The sequence below is a fragment of the Meleagris gallopavo genome, chromosome 2, assembly GCF_905368555.1.
Source record: "Meleagris gallopavo chromosome 2, MGAL_WU_HG_1.1, whole genome shotgun sequence".
Classification (NCBI taxonomy): domain Eukaryota; kingdom Metazoa; phylum Chordata; class Aves; order Galliformes; family Phasianidae; genus Meleagris; species Meleagris gallopavo.
In genome coordinates this window covers 252160-278418 of record NC_139405.1, presented here as the reverse complement: position 1 = coordinate 278418, position 26259 = coordinate 252160, and the positions used below count along the sequence as shown (strand labels likewise).

The 26259-nt window shown below is 34.4% G+C and overlaps 1 protein-coding gene across 5 annotated transcripts in view; it reads right to left on the bottom strand.

Annotated features, from left to right (window-relative positions):
- The window catches only part of USP34 (ubiquitin specific peptidase 34), a 130996-nt gene that overhangs the window by 80364 nt on the left and 24373 nt on the right, over nt 1-26259 (bottom strand). For 4 of the 5 annotated variants that reach the window (XM_085218452.1, XM_085218454.1, XM_085218453.1 and 1 more), the window contains 8 exons: nt 23739-23806; nt 18794-18986; nt 12440-12501; nt 4658-4739; nt 4472-4564; nt 1720-1845; nt 1160-1289; nt 114-146 (listed from right to left, as the gene is read on the bottom strand). In XM_085218452.1, coding sequence (XP_085074578.1) covers nt 114-146; nt 1160-1289; nt 1720-1845; nt 4472-4564; nt 4658-4739; nt 12440-12501; nt 18794-18986; nt 23739-23806 — 787 coding nt within the window. Of the gene's footprint in view, nt 1-113; nt 149-1159; nt 1290-1719; nt 1846-4471; nt 4565-4657; nt 4740-12439; nt 12502-18793; nt 18987-23738; nt 23807-26259 lie in introns of those variants that run through there. The other variant, XM_010706372.4, reaches the window with a different exon arrangement.

Here is a 26259-nt window from a genome sequence, read left to right as displayed (position 1 = left end):
TTCATAAAAATATATTTTCAAACTTGTACTAGCTTTTCTTAAACCAAAACATCTCTATAAGAAACATAGCATCAAACATATAAAACATGGTGTTCTGCTAAACCTATACTTACAAGGTGAAGGGGCTGCTCTTCTGAGATCCTCCTCTGAAGAAAAAAAACAGAATGGAAAAATCAATAACTAAAATTCTTTTTGCCAGTCTATAGCTGTCCATCATTCATAAAAATCAGAAGCAAGAAACGTTAGTTGAACTACAGTATAATGCTTTGGAAGCATCTTTAGTAGTGCCTGCAGGAAAGTACACACTCAAATAGAGGAAAAAAACACAAATAGCAAGTAATATCAGCAACAAAGTAAAAATCAGATAAACTTTCGTAATATTTGATGTAGCTATAAAACTACAGTTGTCACCAGAACAGTAGTAGTTAACCGTAAGCTGGACTATTCTTTGAATTAAAACACAAACAAAAGAAAAATACATACTATTAGATATATAGAGCAGATTTTGTTCATAGTATCTGATATGATGATATTTTTTGGTTAGGGAGATAAATACTGTTGATAACACACAAATGTTTTGGTTGTAATGAGCAGTACTGTGCTTAGAGAGCCAAGTACATTTCAGCTTCTTGAATTATCTTGCCAGATAGGGTACTAGGGAGGACCAAAGCAGGTCAGCTGATCAAAGGGATATTGCACACAATACTGACATTGTTTGGAAAAAAACAATCAAACTGAGGAGAACTGACTGCGGAAGGCTGTCTCCACTCAGAAACTGGCTGGGCATCAGCCAGTGATGAGCAATTATGGATTGCTTGCTTCGTAAATATAAATAATAAATAAATAAATACTATTATTTCTCTCTTCCTTTTCCATTAGGAAAAGTTTTTATCTCAACTAGTGAATTCTACTTCTTCCTCTCTCTTCCCCCATCCCAGGCTGGCAGAGTGAGCAACAGCTCCATGGTACTTAGCTGCCTGCTGGGTTAAAGCACAACTTGTTGATGAATGCCTTCATTATTCTGCTTTATTTTATTTATTTTCTGCTTGAAAAGTATGCCAGCAGGACCTTTCATTTATTTATTTTAATACTTCAAGTAAAAAAGGAGGATACATAAATTGAAACTTTAACTACCAGATTGAATGGGATAAATACATACCTTTTTTGTTTCCTATTGGTAGATTAGTACTGAGTAAAGATGCAAAAGAGCTTTGTTTTGACAGCTGAGCTTTAGCTGCTAGTGCATTGTTCCACAGTGCTTTTATAAGCATTGATGCCAAATACAATGTCTACAAAGAAAATCAGGTAACAGTGCCATGAAGAAGCAGCAGGTTTTGTATGCACAGATATATTGGTAATCTTTCAATATGTCAATGCTAAAAAATAAATGCATCAAAATAAACAAATAGAGAAAAAGAGAAAAATAGTATGGAACACGTTTTAACTTCACTTATAGACTATTATATCTACTTAATATATTTAATATTTTTATAATATATATTATTTATGATTACGCAGACTTTAAAAGCCTCTGAAAAAACTGCAACTGTGAAGCGAGAAAAACATACTTGAAGAAACATGATAGTTTTACTCACATACATTCCTCTTTTATGCATTAGTGAGTATTACTTTCATGTTTTGTTTTTGAATGATAAACACATAACTCCTAATTAAAATACTAACATAATTTCTTGTTGCTGTAATTTTGTTCATCTTTACCTGTTCTGTGTGAGCACTTGGATGAAGAGTCGAGACTAGGTTAAGAAGATGCCTAAGTGGAACAGGGTCCAAGTTTTTGATCAAAGAAGGGAACAAATCATGTATGTAACGACTGCAATGCTTTAGCTACAATGCACAAGAGAATACAGAGAATATAACAGTTACTGAAAAAAAAATATATGGACAAAATTGAAAGGATTAAACACCTTCTTTGCACAAATTCTTAATAAACATTAGTCCAACAGCTCTAAACATCAGACTTGGAATTTTGACTGAATTTTTACATTCCATGGCAGGCTAAGTTAAGTGATATCAAATGTAAAACCACATCTTCTTCAGTTTTTGTTCCAGTATGATCTTTGGGCAAAAGAACAAGTTATGTTTGCAGTTTAATTTAAAGAAAACATCTGAAATATTAGTGAATATGTTAAATCTTGAGGAGAATAGTATTTACAAGGATTAACTGACAAGCAAGTGTTAAGTACAAATAAACAGATTAATATAAGTCAGAGAGAACTGTCGTGTTTAGGACTTCATGGTAATGCCAAAAAATAAAACAGCTATTTAAGGATAAATGGTGACAGTACACAAATATTTCTCAGGTTAAACGCTGCTCAAAGTCAGAGTTTCATTATGTTCATAAGGATGTTGGTAACTATAAAAAAAGTCTGAAGATAGACTTAGAAAAAAAAAAAAACAACACATTGCTAATTTTGGTTATCACCAACACTACAAAAGGGTGTTTTTCTCCTCATTTATTCATTTTACTTTTCCTTCCTATAATATAAAATATCTACGGAAGAAGTTCATAGGATACAGGCCCTAGCCTATATTTATTGAAACTAGAATGAAATCATGTGGGACCTACAGAAGGCTGCATTTAAACATAATGAATATCAGGGAAGTTCTGCTTTAATTCAGATAATTTTCATACAAAAAAATTAGTTGAAAGAATGAAAAACAAATAGTTCAAGGTTTTGGACTATATGACCTTTAAAGGTCCCTTCCAACTCTAAGAACTATATGATTCTTTTAGTCCACAGCTGTCATCCCTTCAGACGTTAGAGGTTTAAACCTTTTACATAAAGCAATCCAGACATAACTTAATTCTGATACGAAACATATTTTGAAAATATCAACACATTAAAAATGGGCAAGTGATCTTTAAAATAAATATCATAATATGGATAATTTTATTTTTAATACAACAGAAGAGAAAAATGTAGAGTGCCAACGCTAGTGTGAACTAGCATTTATGTGAGAATAGCGAAGTTGATTGAGTACACATAAGTGCTCTGAAAGTAATGCCTCCTATTTATTTCCACAGAAACAACAACAGATACAAAGAGAACAGCAGCACTATTTGGTAGAGCAAATTCTCAGCTACAAAACACTATTCTTCACCGTTCAGCGGTGCACTTTCACCACAAATGAATAAAAGCCTGCACATCACACTTGTAATAATCTGCACAGCTATCTAGAACATAGATTGCCTTTCAGGTTGTCACCGTTGCAGAAACTCACCACCCCATGCCTCATGGTGTCTATATGCACTGTTTGGTTTCTATTAAACCTTCAGCAAGTGTCAATGAATGTCAGTGGGGGCCATTTTTTATGCATGGAGGAATTCAGTGACACACCTTTGCGTCATACACAGTTCCACGTCAGATGTGATTTTGTCAGATTACCCCTCTGCTGCCATCTGCCACATGACAATAAAATGTAACGGAATACTGTCAAGAAGGCTAAGCTTCTACTGCCATATCGTCAACATCCTCCTCTGACATCATGAGCCAACATCATAGAATTGAAATAATTATTAACCTGATACAGAAAAGTGTTAAAGCCTGTTAGAGTGAATATTATAACAAGCACAATAACATTTCGGCTGAATTTCATAATCAATGGACTATGAAGTTTACAGAATGTTTACAGCAGTATTTGAAACTAAACAGACACTAATACTGCTGAACACAGGAAAAAGAAAAACTAACTAGTGTAACAGTAAATTCCATATATCTGTTCTGTCCTTCATTTTGTGTGTATTTTTTTTCTGGAAAATCAACAGTGAAAACTTCAGGTTTCTTTCTTTTGTGTGGACTTTTTTTTTTTTTCTTTTTAAACCTTTAATACATTATAAAGGTAGAATGAAACCATGGAAAAAGTTTGTACAGCAGGTTAACAGAATGTCTGATAACTGCATTCAAATTGTCCTAAGGAAAAAGAAACCCTCCATAATTTAAAAGAAACAGCATAATAATAAACACAAATTAGTAAAATATATTTTTCTGAAGGAAAAAAAAAGCTTATCAGAGTTTCCAGGCCTACCAAGCAAAAAGTAAAATCTTACTGCATTCTGTAGACTTTAGCACCAGCACTGAAGTACACCTGTGAACTTCACTGCTGCAATTTTCATCACCTGATTCTCACCAAGTAGAGAAGTGGAAGTTATACGAAGAAGGAGCAAGGCAACTTACCACAACAGTAGAAGTAGTACCTTATAATCTTTGTTCCTATTCTTGGTGAAAACACTACGACTTCAATAAACATAGAAACAGCTTAGTAAAAATCTTAGCAACTAATGAAAAAAATTAATTGTGGAAGTTTCCTAACTCAAAATGTGGTAAGCCAAACATTCCAATAAAGAAAGAAAAATTCAAGGAACTCAATTTTATGCATGTAAAATAAAATTAACTTGCCATTTTCCAATTTTTGTATTGCTTCTGCAATTATTAAATAAAATCACATATACCTGTGCTGCAGCCCAAATACAGTCTATATGTTGAGTACTAAGTCTCCCTTCAGCTGCAAGGAAATTCAGAATCACTTGGCACTGTTTGATGATCTGCAAAGTGAAAACATATTGAGGAAAGATATACTAGAACAAGTTACTCCTTGATATTCACACCAAAAATAACAGACTTAATTTTATACAGACCTCAATGTGTATGTTTGGTCCAAAAATGTGTTCAACTACATTGTTGTTGATAAGCCAGTCTGCAAGCTCTTTTGCAATTGACCTAGAGATGGAGGGGAGGAAAAAGAAAAAAAAAAAAAAAAAAAGAAAAAAGAAAAAAAAAAAGGAGGGGGAGGAAATATATGTAAAACTAACTTTCTATAATAAGTATCCAGTACTCTTCCCTAGCACACTATTTATTTAAATTAACATCTGTAATTGTTGTAAGCATAAAAAAGTGTTTCTGAACACAATATATTCATTCACCGTTCACTGTATTTTTACTTCAGCAGGAAGACTACTGCCAAATATCAACATTTCCCATTTATGCCTCTAGATCGACAGCAAACATGTAAACAACAATTATACCATTTTTTTTTTTACTGCTTAGAGTTCAAAGACCACAGAAGGATTACTTTCAGACACCTCACAGGAAGCTTTTGATTAAAAAAAGGTGCTATTTCATCTGAGTTAATAATAAAATTCCAAAACAACCACTGAGTTTGCAAATTTGGCTGAAGGTAGGAGTGATGTAAATGATTTTTATAAGAAAAGAACTTAAACATTTTTTAGATTTTCCAGAGTAAACAGCAACTCATATAGTTTCAAAAATACATAGTATTACATGGTCAAACTCACAGATGTAGATAGCACACAGATAATTTAAAATCTTCATCTTGTTTCATCCACAGCAATAGACAATCACTGACAATCCATAATGAAATATTCAAACAGAACAAGACAAGGAAACTGAATTTTCCAAAATAAAAGTTATAAATAAAAACTTCAAAACTAACTGCCCAGCCTAGAAACTACTGTATAAGCTCCTCTTTACTCCTTCCATTGAAGCGTTTGTTATTCCACATTTTGGCAATTAGAACACATTTCAGTATTTAAAGCACAGTCTCTAGCTTAAATGATGCTGAAATAAAAGTGCTCTGTCACACAAACAAGAGAGAAGGGGAGACAAGGGGTGTCCTAGAGGACAACAGGAATAATTATGTTTTACCACTTGTACAATCAATGAATATACAGATGATATAACCAGGAGTTTGACTGACGTGATTATTATACTAGAGTAGGAAAGAAGGACACTCACCCTATCCTGGGCTTGCGTGGTAAACTCCAGTAGAACGAATCTCCACAGAGATCCTTCCCCACTGGCAGTCAGCTCTTAAATGGCTCTAGGAGAGGTGCAGCCAGGCTCCACCCCTTCCTGCAGCACAGGTGATTTGCCTTCACCTGTGCTCCTGTGGCTGACTCATTGCTTGCCCCAGGTGATCAATCAGAGGTTCAGGCCGTGATTCAGCAGCCCCATACACCACTACTATCTGTGCTGCAAATTATTGCCAATATTATTGTGGATTACAAAGACTGTCAGTGTAAAAACTGTAAGAAAATGTTTTTTTTAGGTAAAAAAGGATTTCCTAACAGGCAATTCAAAATAGAGTTAACCTTGCACCATACTGCCAATTCCATGGTTGTTCTGAACTGCCTGATTGCTACAGATGAATTACTATACTGCCTCATTCTATTCTAATGTTCTTTGAAATACGGTTTGAAAAAAAGTAATGTCCCCCAAACAGTTATGAACTAACTAGTTTGCAAGACCTGACAATTAAACAACACTATCATTTCTGACTTGTTAATAAACCAAGGTAAAGTCAGTACGAGTATCTGCTCAGAAAGGAGCACAAAAAAGGTACACCAGGTCTGTTTAGCTTTTATTTAACTTCCAACAGCCTCATTTAATAAATAAATAAATAAATAAATAAATAAATAAAATTAACCGCTACTCATAAAACTTCAGACACCAATCCCAAACCAAACTTCAGAGTATGCATTTTACATATTCATTCAGAAATTGGTCTCTAATAAAATATGAAGAAACATTTCCAATTGGATCTTGCAGATTTTCATGTGGGGTCTTACAGATTTTACAGCTGATGCTGTTATTCAATTGAATATATCTACCAGTATCCCTTGAAGACCGAAATGGCTCTGAACAGTGCTCTTACCCATCTGCCTCCATGTTGACAAGCAGAACTGACTACAGTGTTACTGTCCAGACAGCTCAAGAGCTGGTAGCCCTGTGGCCTTTCATGTTGTTAGATCACTAGTCTTGGCATCAGCTGCAAGACTAGAATAATAGAAGACAGAGTGCTCACAGGTTTACTCGTGAGATGTGAGCGATCAGTTTAATTCTTTATGTGAGAAAAATGGTCTTTACTCTCGTTTCATATGCAAACTGCATGGTAGCAAAATACATGAATTTGTTACTGATGAAGAGCCAACCAACATAAGGACTACAATGCCTTCTGGGAAGTAATAAACCTACAGTGTATACACACTCATAAGGAGCTGTGATGGAATTCAAAATCAAAAATTACCATTTGTCTTGCATTACAGTTTCCCAGCCCACACTCTTGAACACTGAATGTCACTCCCTCCTTTACAGCCAGTTTGCTTCCAGCTTAACTCTTACTGCTTTGTACTGCTTTTGCCCTACTGTGGTTGAAAGAATCCTGCCACATGACCAACATACTGCCAAAAAGTATCAGTTTTCATTCTTCTCATATAAAAGATAGACAGACCTGGTCACACGACTGAACATACACCCACTGGATGTAGGAGATCTGAATGGAGACACTTCTGACTATAAAATTTGAAGAAAAATAACATATCTGAAAAACAATTCCGAGTTAACACCAGAGTTATAAGTCAATTGAAGTAATATTCCTCCAGCACCACTTAGCTGCTTCTTGGATCTGGATTGTTAGATCTGTATCTTTGACAAGAAAGCCCAGGTAAACACTGCCAGATTCACTGTTATTGCTAATCCAGAAGGACACAAGACACAGGGCTCAGTATGACATAATATCCATTCATAGTTATGCATTGTATTCTGGCTACCCTGAAGAAAAGAAAGAGAACTCTTTCTTGAGTTGGCTCCCAATGCCATCTCATTAAAGAAGTATGACAACTCTTCATCTCTAGTCTGCAAGTTTTCTTCTGAGAAATAATAGATTACTCTTCTGAAGGAATGCCCTTTTTTAATACATGTATTCTTAAAGATAAGATTTTTTTTGCCTAGTGGTATACCTTGAATATGTTTCTTCACACTTGAAAACAGACTGAACACCTTAATTCACAACAATTTCAGAACCTCACACAAACGAATTTTTCAATGTGGTTTCATTTTGATTTGCATCTATATTAACATTCCTGTAATATAGTATGTATTCTTCAAAAGAAAGAAGTACTCTTTCACAGAGTGATTTGCAAATTATTGTATGATTACTAGTATATGATACCACTACATGTCAGATAATCTAGCAGGAACTGAATTTTCAGTAAAAAACATACATTACCATTAAGGTATAGGTATGTTCTTCCCTCTAATATGAAAGCAGCTGTACAAAGAACTGTTCTACAAACAACATATTTAAGCCCTTGACACTTAAGCAGCGAAAACATTCACCTTTGAAATAACATGTATCAGCTCCCTGTGGTAGATTTAGTAAAGGCAAAAGGAGAAAATGAAGTGAAGGGAGCAGACGTGCTAGTTTAATTGTCTCTAAATCTCCCTCCGGCTGGAAATCTACACAAAATATTGGGCTAGACAACCTCTACACTTCATTAATTTCTCCCTAAACTTATAATAGAATTCATAATCAATTAATGTCTTTTCAAAACAGATGTTCTAGTTCCAAGAAATTAAACTCAAACACTTTTAACATTGATTTGTCTAGATGTTCCACAGGACTGGAAAAAAGAGCAGAAGTGTCTGTTTCTGATAAAACCTGCTGTTTCTGAACTGCATTTACAAAAGGTGAGTATTTCATTCATTGATGTAAATAAATCCAGAAGATAACTACAGTGAATACATTTCCTGCTAGCTCTTAAAGAATGCCTCCCTAAAGGAAGACTTGTGTTAAAATCCCAGAAAGATTTTAAGCTAAGGCTGAGGTGCAATACTTGATAACCACAGGAACGTCCAGATTCAGGAACCAATTCCACAGCAAAGTAACCCCCCAAAACAAAATCTTATTTACCCAACCAGTCTATTCCCATCACAATCCACCATGCAGCTACAAAAACACACCAGCTCAGTACTGGATAAAATCCAGCAAAGTTTCTGAAAAAAAATCTAATACAAAAACTCAAAAAAATATAGCAACAAGTAGCTTGCAAAGGATTAACACTAACATTTCTTGACTAAATCAATGAAATAGAGTCTACAAAAATAATCACAAACGGGAAGCGCTGATCTTAATTATTTAGGATCAGAAATGTGAAAAGCATATAGTAAGCACCCAACAAACACTGAAGCATGTTTTGTTTCTTTTATCAGCATACACCTTCCTATTTGACACTTTGCAAGCACCGAAAGTATAATGCAGTTGAACTACAATGTATGCCACTAGAAAGAAATACTAGAGAGCGGAGTGAGTAACTATAGTATTCTGTTTTTGGAGAAAACCTGAGAAGATCCATATGAATGTGGAAATAGAGAGGGGGGAAGTGACTTTTAAAATCAAGTTGCTATAAACTCAGTTGGTGAGCCAAGGCAAAATACAAGAAAATACTCAACAAACTAACAAAATAGTAGTGAAGGAAAAAAACAACAAAAAACTTGCAGTTTAATATCTGCTTGAAAGGGAAGAGAAAGAAGAAACAACTTAGATCCTGATGTTGACAGGTGATGTGAATTTTTAGTGAGGTCAGTCAGGTTCTAAAATTAGGAGGGAAGTCATCTCAGCATCAACCTGAATTCCAAAACTCAAATTCTTGGCCTGCCAAGTGAAAATCAGAACAAAATATCTATACTACTATTTTCACAAACCAACAGTTCCTCATTAAGGAAAAGAAGAATACTTTCTCCTCTTATAGTACATATAGAAAAAAAAATCATTCACTCCATTAAGAAAATGACCAGTTTTCAGAAAGTGACATCAGCCAAATAGTTTTAGAAATCACTATTCAAAACCATGAAGACTCTTCTATTCAATCTCATTATTTTACTTCTGGTAAATTTCATATTCCTCAGTACCTTAGATAGTGCTCTGATGCTAAAAATTAGATTCTATTGTAAAAGCCAGGAACAGCAAAATTAAAGGTATCATTCTGATGGATGAAGTTGAGTCAGCAAGACACTGCACACAACTGGACAGTATCAATCAGCACAAACCCTCAACCCTGCAGAAGACAAGTCAAGTAAACTAAATGTAAAAAGATATACAAATATCTACAGCTAGAGAACAGATTTCCATTAGTTTTCTGCTGCTTTCCAGTGAAAGTTGTGAAATCCAACGCTCTCCCTAGGCAAAAAATACTTCAGCTTGTCTTACAGAGAAATCTGCAATCCACGCAGATACAGGCAGGAAGCTACTGTTGCAAAACATTTGCAAAAAAAACCACCTGACATACAGGAGGAAGAGCTAGAACTACATTGGAGCTCTTAAAAGAAAAGGGAAAAAAAAAAAAAGATACCTCCCACAAACCCACCTTATCAAGATATAGAAGTAGAAATCACAAAGATTGACAGTTCCAAATCCATCTGGAAAAGTCAAAACACATAAGTGGGATGACCACATATAATGGAAAACATCTTTCTTTGATAAATCTGCAGAGGCTACAAAGGTACAAAATAAATAAGACTTCTCTGACCAAGGAAAAAAATTGGATTGAAGAGCTTTCCTTTTGCTGCCAATTCCATAAGCGCTTTATGATCCAAAAATTTCTCATGAATTAAGTCTCGTGAGAGAGAAGCTTTGTACTGAAAGAACTGCAGAAGAAAGATATTGTCCCCATCTTTCTGTGTCTAACCTTTGTGATTATTTGGCCTGCAAAGTAATAGGATAAGTGATTCCAAAATACATGTGAATACAAGTAGCAACACTTGGTATTGCTTTGTACCCAATTTTTCAGGTAAAATATCAAAATGACTGGAATTCAGATTAGAAAAAAAATCACACACTACAAACATGGAAAAAAAGGTATTCTGTTAACAATGCATTCCTTTCAAATGACAGGCTTACAGATGCCCTTGCCAAGAAAGATGAGAACTTGACAATTTCCTTCAGCTTTAAGATAACTGATCTTTTTCCATAGTACACCCGCTCTTCTTCAGAGAAATTTAACACCCTCTTTTTTCCTTTTTAGTGCTCCTCAATTTGTTACTACTTGTTAAACAATTCACTCACAATGTACTTCATAAGATAAACCAAGAAACACCTCAGTTTCAGATTTCTAGCATGAAGCAAGGAGGAGAAAGAATGGATAAAACATGTCTGCCTGTCCCAGAGTAACAATACACCACAAACTGGCAGTACAAGATTGAAAACACCTCAGTCAATCAAGCCACCTCACTTAAAATCCTTCTACTGTATAACCTAAAAGCTAGTTTTACTCTTGCAGTATTTACTTCTACTGACATCGAATGAAAGGCTTTGGAAAAAAAACACACCTCCTAGGGCACAAATAATTTATTAGAATACTGCAGATTTTGAGAAATGTACATTTGCTTAGTGAAATTGCATTCAGATTTCACCAGATTATACTGAGATATTTACATCACTTAAAGGTAATTCTTCTGTTTATTTTTTTCTCTGTGTATCAAAATTCACTTTTAAGTAAATGGATATTATGTTCCAGTAAACGGACTCATGTTCACCAATTCATTTAATGATGAATGACTTGAACAAAAAGATTGCAAGCAGCTATTTGGTTTGTATTCTCAAGGTATTTTCACATTTTTCTGGAAGCAAAAATATCATAGATTCTCATTTTTTTTAGAGTATCAACTCATTAACACAAATTCCACTTAAAAACACAAATTCCACTTCCACTTAAGTTGGATGAATTCACATGAAATTTACAGCATTCCAACCCTGACTGCTGCTAGAGCTAAATAAGCAAGAGTTAAAGAAAACCAACTAATTACATAAAAAAAGCAAGTCAACTGCTGCTGTCATACACACTGCTTACACAGAAGAGATACTGGAGATTGTGTGCATCTAATGAAACAAGATAAACACATGGATTCAACCCCTAAGATATGAGGAAAGTGCATATTTCAAGTAAAATCCTAAGTTTTAGAGAATTTGTCTGGAATTCAAAAGAATGCTTATTTCAGCCACCTAAATACATAATTTTGTCTAAATCATAAACAGTTCAGACAGATGTTAAGTCTAAAGCTGTCCAAACATAATACATTTCCTTAATGGAATACAATCCCATGCATTAAATTTCACAAAGATTTATAGGAGTCATGTTTAAAATTGTTACGCCCACCTGAAACGGATTTTGAAAAAAAAAAAAAAAAAAAAAAAAAACACCAAGAAAACCTGTTCTAAAAGCAAGTTTGTCTTACAAACTGTGGAAAACTAGTAACAAGAATGGGTGACAGTGACAGTAAAACAAGTCTTAGTTAACTACAATATTAGAAGCAATGAGATGACAGCAAAAATATTACTTGGATGTGAGTTAGCTAGTTCATATTTATACTTCATAGCTGTTATAGGAATTCATTATTTCATAATCTACATTTTCCTAAAGTTTACCTTATCTCCTTCAAAAGAAAACAGTAAAAAAACATTTAGTAATACTTTAGAAATAGCCGTTTAAAAACATTTATTACACCCCTGATTAGAATATTTCTCATAAACAGCTCAGATGATCAGACTCCCAATGATTTAAATCTACAACACAGAAGAACTGCAATCATATGGAGCACTTAAAGCATGTAATATTCCTACTTACGTTTCTGTGTCTGAAACTAATGACTCATTATTACAGACATCATTGAAGGTATGAAGTTGATTCTATAGTTAGAAAAAGGAAGAAAAAAATAAAATGTTATCTAAATATGTTGTAAAGTAGCTCTGTTATATTTATAAATAATATTAGTGACAGAAAACACATTTTTATAGTCCTTTCAGTGATTTTAAATAAACTCGTTTGACAAAAATTTAAACAACACACATTCTAGCAAGCGGGATTGGTCTTACTTATTTATTCATTCTTTTTAATCAACAATTCTTTTACTATACCAGTTAAATGGTGTTAGAAAACTGTCCTCAACAGAAATCAAATCAAGGCATCTAGTAGTATCTTTGCACATAGCTCTTCACGAGTAATGAAAAACACACTCTTCACACAGGCTTCAGGATGAGTTTCTGTATCATTACAGAACTTACTACAACAGCAAAGACTTCAGTATTGGTAATGTGGCAAAAAAAAAAAAAAAAAAAAAAAAAAAATCTACAAAGCCAAAGAGTTAAAATTTCAATATTCATAAAAATAATGGAGATTTTTTTTTTCTTTTTAACAAGATGTCTTAAAGAAATCAACCTGTTAAAGGATCACATCTCCCATGTTCTTTCTCGCATTTATAAAACATCTCAGTAAACATGTCCAAATTTTAAACTTCTCTCTACAGCTATAATCAGCCTATATTTGTTGCAATTTACTCTGCTTTCACTTTATTACATAAGGCTTGGTAGACTTGAGGGAAACATACAACTGTAGTCTAGATATTCCTAATATCCCTCTGAACAGCACTGAGAAATGTATTTTATACAAAGCCTTAATTCTTCTTTACTACTCCCATAAATAGGTCATTTCCCAGCAAGGCTGAGTAGAATCTGTATTTTCACTGGAAAAGACACCACCAAAAAAAACAAAAAACAAAACAAACAAAACAAAAAAAAACAACATTGAGCAATTGCTGCTGTTTCTATTTGCTAACACATTTCTAAACAGGTGACAATCATCATCATCTAAACATGATATTCAGTGCAAGCTTTCCAAGCTTTCTCCTCTAGTTTCCAGAAAGTCCAAATACAATTCCTGTAGAAGACATGAATTACCTACATCTAGGTAATTTATAGGCATTAATTCGAGTTTTGTCATTAACAATTCTACTAGTCATTATTTTTGTACACTGAATGCAGGAGAGATTGTCAAGCTCAAGAATTGCTACTGATCAGGACTAAAGAAGCAAACAAATGGGAGAAAGGAAATGGAGACTGGCACACAGAGAATGAACAAAGAGAAAAAGGGAGATAGGAGAAGACAGAAAAAAAAAAGGAGTGTGTGAAACACTGAAAAAGGAAATAGCTCAGAGAGACCAAAACCTTTTCTGACTGTATGATAATCTTAATTTTGTTCAGGTTGCCAAAATTCATTGTTAATACCCTTGAAAGCCGAGAATTCTGAAAAGCTATATTTGATAGTGGGTTAAGTTAGTTAGTTTTTGTCAAATTGTAATGCCTTAGTCTATTTACAGGAAAGCAGTTTTATTTGTTACAAAAGTGTATTAACTCCATGCTCTGAAACTACAAATAACTTAAACTTATTGTTAGAACTGCCTCATCTCACCATCAAATTATTTCAACTTCTCCAATTGTTAATTTAAGGAGATTGGAATAATTTGGTGCAGAATTGCTTGCAGGGATTCCATTATTATCATCTATAAAAAGACAAAGCTGTCTTTAGAAGCGTGAGCCCACTACCATCATCTAAAACTTAGTTCAATACTGCATGAGAAAATGAATCATTTCAATACCTGAATGTTATGATAGAGGAGGATGACAAAGTACCAGAGTATACTAGCAGAATTGGAATTTTAAAATAAAAACTACACACAGATTTCACAAATATGTTTTTCAGAAACTAGAGACTATAAATCCCAGGGCTGTCAATTATACAGACTAAAGAATTTTTTAATGCATCTTTAAACATTTGGAATTTCTCTAGTATTTAGAAAGGCTTTCCATAAGAAATTCCTCTGGAGAAGTGCTCTCAAAGAAAATAATGAGATAGCTGTAATTATCTATTGTACAACTTGACAGTATAGGGTGAAACCATACTGGCTTTCTTCTACGTCTGTAAGCTACGGACTTTTCATAAAAAATACTGATTTCAAATGAAAAGAAAAAAATTCCCATAAGCTTCCTCTTTCCCTCAGCTTCAACCTTCCAGAAACACAGGTGGCTCTGTGTCCCATTATTTACATGAACACGGTATTTTCAACATTTAAAGTTACATAATAAAGCTTATTTGTTGACTTGCCATAAAAAAAAAAAGGCATTGCAATGGAATTTTTGAAATTCCAATCAAACTTGTCGCTTAAGTTCATCAAAAGAATTATTCTTTTCTTCCTTGAAACTACTCAATCATGTGCTCCATAATTCTGTTGACAGTTAATCTCCTTCAAACTGTACACAAATATTTATACCTAATCCAAAAAATGTTGAGGGAAAAAAAGTGTTTTTTAAGAAACAAAATTGAATATGAGTAAAAATTAGTAAGACATGAAAGCTAGATTATGCAACGATTAACAGATAAGCTATTAATAGCAATTTTCAAGCGAAACACAGGATATGTTTGTTTTTTTCTTCAGTGAAACACGGAAAATACAGGAAAAGACCTTAACAAACAAGTTGCTATGACTGATTAGGACTAGGTCAAAAAAGTGAAAGGTCAGTGGAGTTTCTGAATACATTTTCAAATTGATCAGAAAGTGAGAGTATCGAAGTTTGACTATTACCAATTTTAAATCTATGGTCGCATGTTGACTCAAATTTCCCATACAGAATCCTTATCCAAAGGAATTTTGTCAAAAGGTGACATTTTTTATATTTGCAGGTTCATATGATTTCATCAACTAAAGACTTAGATTTCTGACATAACAGTGCAATATAGAAAAGTGATGCACGACCTTATTCGCACTCACCTGGTAAAAAATTTTTCACTTCATGTTATGTTATTATTAAACGTCAAACACAATAACATTTTTCAATTTTTTATGATACATGAAAGACTCCAAGAAACTGAAGACATCTCTGCCCAGACACTCAATCCATCTAATAAAGATGTACTGGTTACTGAGTACAACAGAAGGAAAACAAAGAAAGCCAAGAACAGAAAGCAATCTCCCTAGCTACTTGTATGTCACGATCCAGTCATCAAGGGAAATTAAACATTCTACACAGGAAACCAAAGCAGGATGAAATAAATGTGCATTGTCTAAGTTCTGTACTGACTTTTTTTTTCCCTGGGAAAATCCTATAATGTTACATTTCTATCTTCACTAAAAACCTGGAAAAAAAAAAAAAAAAGAATGCCCAGATAAGTTATGAATATTTATTTCCACATATTTAAGTTAATTTCTAACTAACTAGAAGAATCTGGAAAAAAAAAAAAGAAAAGAAAAAGAATCCTATCTGTGATGCAATGCAGACAGAGAAGAGAAGAGGGTACTTAGGAACTGAATGACAGGGAGACAAAACCAAAGTGGACAAGGTAAGAACTTCTGGTATATCTTGGTTTTCTGTAGCTATTTCCAACTTGATATTCAACCATTGAAGCTTCCTCTTTGCTAAAATTAATGTGCCTGTATCTATCTTCAACCTTGTTTTGTAAATAAGAACTTAAGTCAGATGTTATGACACATTATGTATACACTACTCCTCGAGAGAAGTAAGTCTGTATTTGGTGGTAAGCAAATATAATCCCTATATGCCGTACAGCATATATTCTGCGAGTCTCAAGAGTTTCCATGGAACTGAAAGGTTTAATTTTAGGACTGGTCATGTTAGACCAAATAGACCAAGACCAAATCCTCAGTTTTAGACAAATAAAAGTTGAAGAATGGAAAATATTTTTCTTTATTCTAAAGTCTTAAATACAAAATGGAAGGCTGAAATTTCATTGGTTGGGCAGAATAATTGAATGAAATTACTTTGACAAATTCTAACCACCAAAATCATGAGTAGAAATAAAAGAAACTTCATAGAAGTAGTCAAGAAAGCATATCAGTAAAAGACAAGATTGTGTGAAAACACTAAGCGGTTTCATGATATTTTTGCAAACAGATCCTTGTTTGCAGTCAAACTTCCTGTAGATTTTGGCTCAAATTTCACAGATCTGGCATTTAAAACTGCTCCTGGCAAGCATACTAAACTAAATTAAAACTAAATGAAACAAAGCTCAGAAGTCAAGAAAAAGTATTAGATGCTTTCAAAGATTCTTCCGTGAGATCTTTAAAAACAGAACCAAAAAAGAAAATTCCCCATGATTTGAATGAAAAAGAAAAATGACTTGTCTCGGAGTTCCAAGTAGTTTTATAGACTATTTATATAAAAAGACTCAATAATTTATTAACAAACAACATTACAGGGTTGTTTTTTTTCACATGCTGAAACCTATTTGCTTTAGTCCAAAAATACTGCAGAATGTTGCTTTTGGTAATATCTGTTACTAAAAATCTCACTTTTATAGTAACAACCATTGATTGTAACATGCCAAAGCATAACTATTTAAAGAGAAACAATTTAACATTCCCCTAAAAGAACAAAATGCATGAAGAATAAACTCATGCATTCATTTTGCATATGGATATGCATAAAGTAGCTGACGAAATCAACCGCTCAAAACTGAAGTGCTTACAGCAATAAGAACACAATGTAACTGAAACACTGGAAATTTACTTTTGAACCAGTTATACTAGAAATTACATTTTCCAAATCAATACAGAATAAAAATTTTAAAAAGTGTGGCAGAGTGAAATTCTTTCTACATGCAAGCAATGGCCATATTTTTAAATATATCTACAAGATATGTTGAGAGATCTGTAACTCCATAAACATTAATATATATGGCAATGAAAAATCCAAACAAAAATAGATGCTGTATTTCCAGCCTAAGACTTCACCAACCCTCCAAAGATTTTGCATTACACAAAATGAACCTGAAAATTCACTTTACACTAATGAGGACAGAAAATCAGAATTCAAGCATCGAGCATACTATAAATAGTATTCATGCAAAGCATAAATTACCTATGCATATAAACAGTAACAAATACACACTGTCACTATTTCTTCCAAAAGTTAAATTTCTCTGTAGTTTGCTTTAGCATCTCTATTGAGTTAACTGCCTTATGTTTTCCATTATATAAATGCAAAACTAAATGATAGTGGATTTGGGTACAAAAAGTGCAGATTCTCTTAAAATAGCATTTAATACTGAATAAGTATAATTTACATATTTTTTTAAATGTAGGAGGTCATGTGTCAGTGCAAATTAATTACTGGTGTTTTTAAACAAAAATACATACATTCTAATGGGAAAAACAGATTATTTTAAATTGCCAGTCAAAAACGCAACTGTAATAATTCTATGTATAAATACAGCAAAAAGTAAAATGAAATCTACATAAACCTGTGTTGTATTTACTGACACTCAGTGACAAACAGAATTATTGAGTGATACTTTGTAATCTAGTAGAGGAGAGGTTAAGTGTGTCCAGAAAAGACTGCAAAACCTAAAAGAGTGTTCAATCATTCTATAATAGTTTGTCTCTATTCATCATTTTTTGTATTAAAGCAAACATGACAATAAGCCCTATAAATCTTATATTTAAGACTACAAATCTTATATATTAAGACAAACAGAAAACTGAAAAGACTCAGATTTGTAACATTCACTTTTATACAGCTGTCCCTATATGACTTGAATGCATATGTTGGAAACAATGACTGACAAAGGATGCACAACGTACACTGACTGGTGACACGCACAGCATTTCCATGGGAAAGACAAAAGCAAGGATTTTTTTTTGTTTTAAATGTACTAACATTATTTGCTGTATATATTGATCTACTCAATTCGATTTTCTGTTAATTGATGCAGAAATGCACTCTCTTGAGAAAGAGACTATACAAAACAAACAGGAAAAAGGTACATATGACACAGAGAAGCAGCTAATTAGAGTAATCAAAACACTGTGAAGGTGAAAATCAAAACACTACTTTGTGAAAAGCAACAAATATAGCCATGTCAAGGGACTTACTTTCACACAGCTGACACAAAACATATTTAAAATACAATTGTGTTTAGCATAGTAAATTGTTCAGGAAATCCGTTACAGTCATATCTCTCAGTGAACCATTCACAACCACGACTATAATTTCCTAATACTGCATAGATTAGGATTCTGCTGTTTTCACACATTAAAAAAAAAAATCCTAAAAAACAAGTCAGAAATTTGTAAAGCACAAAAAGACATTTTCTTCTAAAAATTATTTATATTTTTTAAAAAGTTCTTACTGTTATTTGACTCAGCCCAGCCAATCTCATTGTTAGAGTTGGAGACATAAAGTATTTAAATGCAAGATCAAGACTTTCTTTATCAAAGCACAAAGCAGTATCCAGTGGCTCTTTAACTGTGCTCCACATTAAATCTGCCATGTTCCGGGCTGCACTCTGTCGTAACTCCTGGTCTGACAGTTTACATAAATACCTAGAATAAATTACAAAAGGAAGAGAAGAAAAAAGAGTATGATTCAAACTAGAACACTTCTGGAACACCATCCGGATTATAGCAAGTACGTATTTCCAACAGCCCTAAGAGTTCTAAGCCTTAAAATACCATTATCAATAGTCTATCAAAAATTGACAACAATGAAAAAAATACTATGGAATTAGATAAAATATTAAAAAAAGTAAATACACTTCTTATTTTAAACCTCTTCAAATTTATTTTCTGAAGAAACAGATTTATGTAGAACAACACTAATCCCATGCAGTTCTTTGGAAACACAGATTGGAAGCCTTCAGTATTTCAACTCCATCCAAACTAGATTTAAATACACAAAAATGTAGCATAAATACATTTGACAGTCTTGAATCTGGACCCATCCTGGGGAGACTTGACAAATATAAGAGAATATTATAAAAAAGAGATATTAAACTGCACTTAATTAGATTTGCACACTATTCTTTTGCACTGTTGTTGTATAAACATTAGTAAATTTAAAAAACAACAACAAAAAAACCCACATGCCTTCGTTCTTAGACTGAGGCCCTTTCTCATAGCTCTTGCGTGGAGGCCTTAAAATAAACACACTCCAGTGATACTTAACATGTTAAACACAGAAAAGATGCTCTAGTGCAAATGATCAGAGGCTACATCCATAACAGAAATCACAGCTAACTTAAAGAAAGACAAGAAAAGGACCAATGAAGGTCCTTATTAATTATGATATTTCACGTCTTACACGGAGCAGTTGAAGTCAGATAATGGCATGCTTCTATGCTATGATTTCTAAACAAAACAGGCAATGAAAAGGCATAACTCACTTGAAAGAGCTCAGCAGCAAACCACAGCCAGTAAACTACATCAAATCTACAGACAGGTGACGGGAGCTGCACTCTGACAAAATAAATTAACTGGTCCATGTTACAATTCGTAATCATTTCAACTCTCAGCAACCTTGGACCATTTTTTACCTTCACATTTTTATATGCAAACTATAATCAGCCCTTGTTCCCAAAGTTCTTCAGTTATGCACTGTCATACTCAACACTTTAGTCAAGAAATTCAAAAGACCAAAGATCTTCAAAGAAATTATATGCAGAATGAAAAAAATTGTGTAAGTTTCCTGGTTTCAGCTAAGACACAGCTGTTTTTTTCTTCATACTGTCTGGTTTGATACTACATCTCTGCTTTGGGAGAAAAACACTATTGATAATACACTGATGCTTTAGTGCTTTAGTTGTTGCTGAGCAGTGCTGTACAGAGAGCAAAGGACATTTCATTTCCTTGTACTGTCCTGCCAGTGAGGGGGCTGAGGATGTCCAAGGAGCTAGGAGATCTGGACAGCTGGCCTAACAGGCCAAAGGGATATTTCATGTAATATGATATCATGTAAAAAAATGAGAAAACCAATAGGAATTGGCTGGGGCGGCAGCTGCTGCTCAGGGACTGGCTGGGCACTGGTCAGCGAGTGGTAACTGTGTTGTGCTTCACATGTTTTGTAAACACACATAATTATCATTACTGTTATTTCTCTCTCCCTTTCCTACCTTATTAAATAGCTTTTATCTCAACCCACAAATTGTACTTTTTCTTTCCCCCCAGTTCTCTCCTCCATCGCACTGGAGAGAAGAGAGAGAGACTGTGTGGTGCTCAGCTGCTGCCAGGTTAAACCACAACAAACAGATGATGAGTGACTGTGCGCACCAGGCAGGAAAGGACATAGTCTTTTTATACAGAAAGAAGACTGCGTCCAGGCCTGAGGCCCCCAGCACAGGAAGGATGTGGAGCTCTTGGAACGGGTCCAGAGGAGGGCACTGAGATGGTCAGAGGGCTGGAGCAACTCTCCCGTGAGGAAAGGTTGGGGGAACTGGGCTTGTTTAGCTTGGAGAAGAGAAGGCTGCGGGGAAGGCTTGCAGCCTTCCAGTACTTGAAGGGAGCGTATAAAGAGGAGTGGGAACAACTGTTTCCATAGGTTGATATTGACAGGACAAGGGGGGAATGGTCTTAAACTGAGGTTTAGGTTGGATATGAGGAGGAAGTTTTTCACACAGCGGGTGGTGAGGCACTGTAACAGGTTGCCCAAGGAGATTGTGGATGCCCCATCCCTGGAGGCATTCAAGGCCAGGCTGGATGTGGCTCTGGGCAGCCTGGTCTGGTGGTTGGTGACCCTGCACATAGCAGGGGGTTGGAACGAGATGATCTTTGAGCTTCTTTTCAACTCAGGCCATTCTATGATTCCATGATTCATTTTCAGAGCTACAGAAATACTTAACGGTAAAAGCTATTTTGCTAAGGCCAGAGAGAAAGCTACAAAGAACACTTTTAGTCAGTACCCAAATTAAGATTCTTCAATGTAACAGGGTTATTGTAATATCTAAGCACAGTATAAACGTAAAAATCACAGAATCATAGACTGGTGAGGTTGGACCATCTGGTCCAACACCTGTTCAAGTTTAGCCACCCAGAGCATGCTGCCAGGACCACATCCAGGCGGCTTCTGAAGGTACCACATACGTCTTTATGAGTAAAACTGCATCTACATTAGAAAAGTTATCAGCCCTACAATGCTGATCATAAATCAAACATGATCATATTTCCACCACCGAGATTAAAGCTACTAAAATTTAGAATCCTAGAATGGCCTGGAAGGGACTTACAACCCCTATCCACGGGCAGGATTGCCAACCACTTGATCATAAATTTGGAGAATAGGTTAAATCTCTTTCTGAATGTGGAAAGATAGAATGGCCTAAGCCATTCAATGCTTTTTGCCATTTTAGCGAGCAATGAACTATTTAGTTAGCACTGCCAATTAACACAAACCTTTCTTTATTCCTTACACTGACTAACTGTAAATTTGCTGCACTGCCTCGCATAACAAGAGTATAATGGGAGCAAGGTCTACTCAGCCCAAAATAGATTTTCTAAAAGCAGATGATTTATCCCATACATAAATAAAAAGATGAACCTATGTGCTACTATGAAATCATTTCTCTCCTTTTTGTACTCTTGGCTTTCTCATTAACATGTGTCAGTTAGTTTCACAACTATGACTGCAGGAAAGCCAGTCCCCTTTCATTTAAGCCTGCAACCTAATGACTCTATTGAATTTTCTGTTGTTTTGAAAAACTGAATGATCATTCCCTATTTATTGCCTTCGTGTCACTCATGACAGCCATTTTTGTGGAAAAAAAACAAAAACAACCAACCGCCATCCCTAGAATGTGCCTTTTAATGTCCTTTTTTTTAAAAAAAAATATATATATATCTCCTACCTTCTTTATCACCCTTACTATCATCTTGGTAGTACTTGTTACCATGTCTTGGGTTTATGATTTTTATTTCAGTATTCCACATCTTAACATCATGTGGTGCACTGGGAGTTAAAGACTTAATGCTTCAGTTCCATGGACTGTTGATATTTCCAGCTACCTGGTTCTCAGGAGAAAAGAACTACATATCCCAGAAGACTTTCACTGCTCCGTTTCTGTTTAGAGGGAAAGATAAAACTGCTCACAAGTCACAAGACTGCTTCTTCTTTTACCACTTGACTCTTCGGTGTGTGCTCCATAGTCACCCTGTCTTCAGCATTCGAGGTGGGCCTTAGGTTTCAGATAGTAACTCTCTCTTTCACAAACATTTATTTGATTTATTAGCTTCAATTCCAATTACATTATATTGTATTATTTCATATTTCACTATCATATTTAGTAAATTAGTTTTCTCCCTTAGCTTGTTGCTGTTATTTTTGTTTTTAGGCCCATCTCAGTGGTCTTGGGCACTCTAATAAAACTCAAATTCTTAAGAAAAATATACTTTTGAGCAGAAGAGTAATTTAAAATTTTTCAGCTCTATTCTCTCTTGTATTGCACAGGAAGCACAGTGGATCAACAATTCTGATCAGAGCTTCCACTTCCTCTGCACATACCAGGACTGTGCTTGTGACTTGTATCGAGACTAACAGGCTAGTACTCTTCTGTCTGCTGGTATCATTTTGGTAGAAAACATGTTACAACAGGGTATGTCTGTAGCCAAACAAATAATTTTCATGCTGCTAAAATTAATTACAATTAAAGCCAGAACATTTTAAAATATGAAACATATTTCTCAGCCTCATTGTTAGGTTTAATTTTTTGTTGACCATTTTTTTAAACTGTGTTTTTGTACTGTTATAGTTAAGACAATACAATCTGCAAGAGCATATTTATTGATACTAAGAAAATCAACCTTGACCAGAATAAGCACATTTCTGAAAGTACTGTTACAGGAAACTCAAAGTCTGGAGAATTTTCAGGCCAATGCAAGAAAAGTTACCTTTTAGGTTCTCTGCACCTTAAAAAATTAAGCTCAGAACACTGAAGAACTAGTAGTGACCAGTATGTAGCAGTATATGAAATTTCAGTGACTACGTATTACTCCTCTACTTGCATCACCTCACTGCAAATTTTCTTTAAAGTTCTAAGAAAATATCACAGTAAAAAAAAAATTGTTTTATGATTGATCCTGATGTACCAGCATAGGGCTGAATGTCATATAAAAAATGTTATTCTCAAGATTGATCTGATCCACATTGAAATCAGGTAGGTGGAAGGAGCTGCCTCAACTACCTCTTAATGGTCATCACTCACCTTATTAAAGTAATGCAGAAAAAGCAACAATCCGAATGATTAGAAAGTACATATAAGTAGGCATTCAAAATGCCCCCAAGAACAAATTCTTAAATTAAACATTTACCTGATAACGTAAGTCCTAAAGGGTATAATGTGCTGCATGACAGCAGGGATGTGTAGCCATATTCTGATCTATAATGTAAAAATATAGATAGATAAATATTTTATTAATGACATTTAATAAGAATGTTAAGAATGAAATATTGCTGGTACATTTGTGCATGCAACCCCCACTCTGAAAATGGTTTTGTTGTTTTTTCCATATGAATCCTTTCAACTTGCTAATTTTCTGGTTTTCAAGGTTAGGTGAATAACATTCCTGTGATTTTTAAAAACATTTTTCTCATCTAGTCAAGTAGGAAATAAAAACTTTGTATCAATAGTATAAGATCTCTGGGCAGTATGATTTGTGAATTTTCTGTAGCTTCTCCAGTAGGAATAACTACTGCTCAGCCATGTGTTGGTTTTGTTTTGTGTTTTTTTGGTTTGTTTATTTTTTTAAAAGTCCACATGAGAAATTCTGTTCCTTACAAAAGACTCCAAAATCATGTAAAATGGCTTTACTTGTGTTGACTTTTTGCTTCTTAGAGTTTATATACCCTGTGAAATAAAACTATGTTTTATAACCAGCAAGAAAGAGCAGATCATTTTAATACTGTCTTTGCATTCCTACGTTCACCACACTGCCTTTACCACTTTTACATAACTGTATGCAGTAAAAAAATAGATGCAGGAAAGAAACCTGAAACAGCTTTTTAGCACTGCTTTGAGGAAAAGAGGACCAACCAAACTACTTATGCAGGCAAAGTCAGAAGTTCCATCCGCATTTCAAAAAGGAATGCTGAGCCTGTTAAACCTGTTACAGAAAGACAACTATGCGCCAGGTAAGGGATCTAGCACAGATGCAGTCTTAGCAGCTGTTACTACTACTGACATAACTTAAATAATGCGTGCACACAGCTCTTCCCAATAGATAACACTGACAGTCACTTGAAGCTGACATGTCAATTTACATCTCCATGCCTGTTCTCAAAAGAAAGTTTAATTGTTGCAAATGATGCAATAAATTCTGGCTAAGAACTAAATTTTCACAAACATTTTGGTAAATTATAAGTGCAGAAAATGCTACATTCCTCTTCTGGCTAGGAGAAAAAATTTTAGGCAAAAGAAAAAACTGTATGACCAATTATTTTAAATGTTTGTGGAATCAGCCAAATCACACGCGAGTCAGCTCCGAAAAACAATATTTTCAGACTTACTTTTTATAATGTAACTAATACAACAGCAATACCAACCCATTTCACAAGTCAAACATGCCAGATCTTTACACTGCAAAAAAGATCACATTTGGAATAAAACTCTGAATCTACTTGCGGTCTCAATAAGAAAAAAAAAGACTAGTACACTAAATATATAAAGTTTGACTAGAAGATGCTTGCACTAGAAACGAAAATTAAATATTTTGTCAGAAAATTGCAAGAACGACAAACATATTGTCGCACTCAAGCAATCAGATTCGTAACATGATCTGTACCGTTTTCCACACTCAAGCATGAAGGGTCACAAGGAAATACATTTCCTTATGGAATAAAAGAAGCAAAGGATTTTTATAATTTTGTTTCATTGTTTGTAGCAATTTCCATTTCTGTATTAATTCAAATTTCTACAGCCATTTCAGTCATCTGGATGTTTGCATTATATCATGAACTTCATTCTTAGAATTGAGTTAATTATCAATTTCATGTTATAAATGAAAGCAGTTTTCATCGTGAAACCAAACAAACACAAAGTTATGTTATAATACATAATAATAATACAAAAACAAATACTCTCTTTTATATTACTAGTTCTTTATCGTAGGTAATTCATTTCTAAAAGATAGTGTCTCGCTCAATCAGAGTGATTTTCAGTGGCATTTAAATTCCCCACAGAAGAAGCTCCAGGTCATGGATTTCTCTGCATCTCAGTTCTTTCAGGAGACCAACATTATGTTGGGTGCAAATGTGCAAATACCACGAAATATGAAAAAAGGGAAGGAGGGTGGAACAAAATATTTGACTAAAAAAGCCACAAAATATTTTAAGACAGAACAGTGCTGCTGCAATGTATGTTGCTATGAAAACATTTTCAGACCTGCAAGTTGGAGAAAAATAAGACTGCCAACTAGTCAGTTCCCTTCTGGATGCCCCATCCCTATAGGTGTTCAAGGCCAAGTTGGATGGGGCCCTGGGCAGCCTGGTCTAGTATTAAATTGAGAAGTTAGTGGCCCTGCCTGTGGCAGAGGGGTTGGAGATGCATGATCCTTGAGGTCTCTTCCAACACTGGCCATTCTGTGATTCTGTAATATTGCATTACATTGTATTTGCTGGCTTCATTACAGAAGTAAGGTAGTCTGATTAAGACTTTTAGTGAAAGCAAATTTACCGTATAAAATATTTCAAGAAAACATCTTTACAGTACTTTTTTCTGTCCTTTGTGTATAGGAAACACAAGTAACCATCATCAAGCAGTTGTTCAGTTGTCCTGAACAACTTACTAAGTTGTCCTGGTGGTCTTCTCTTGAATGCATCTTTATAGCACACCTG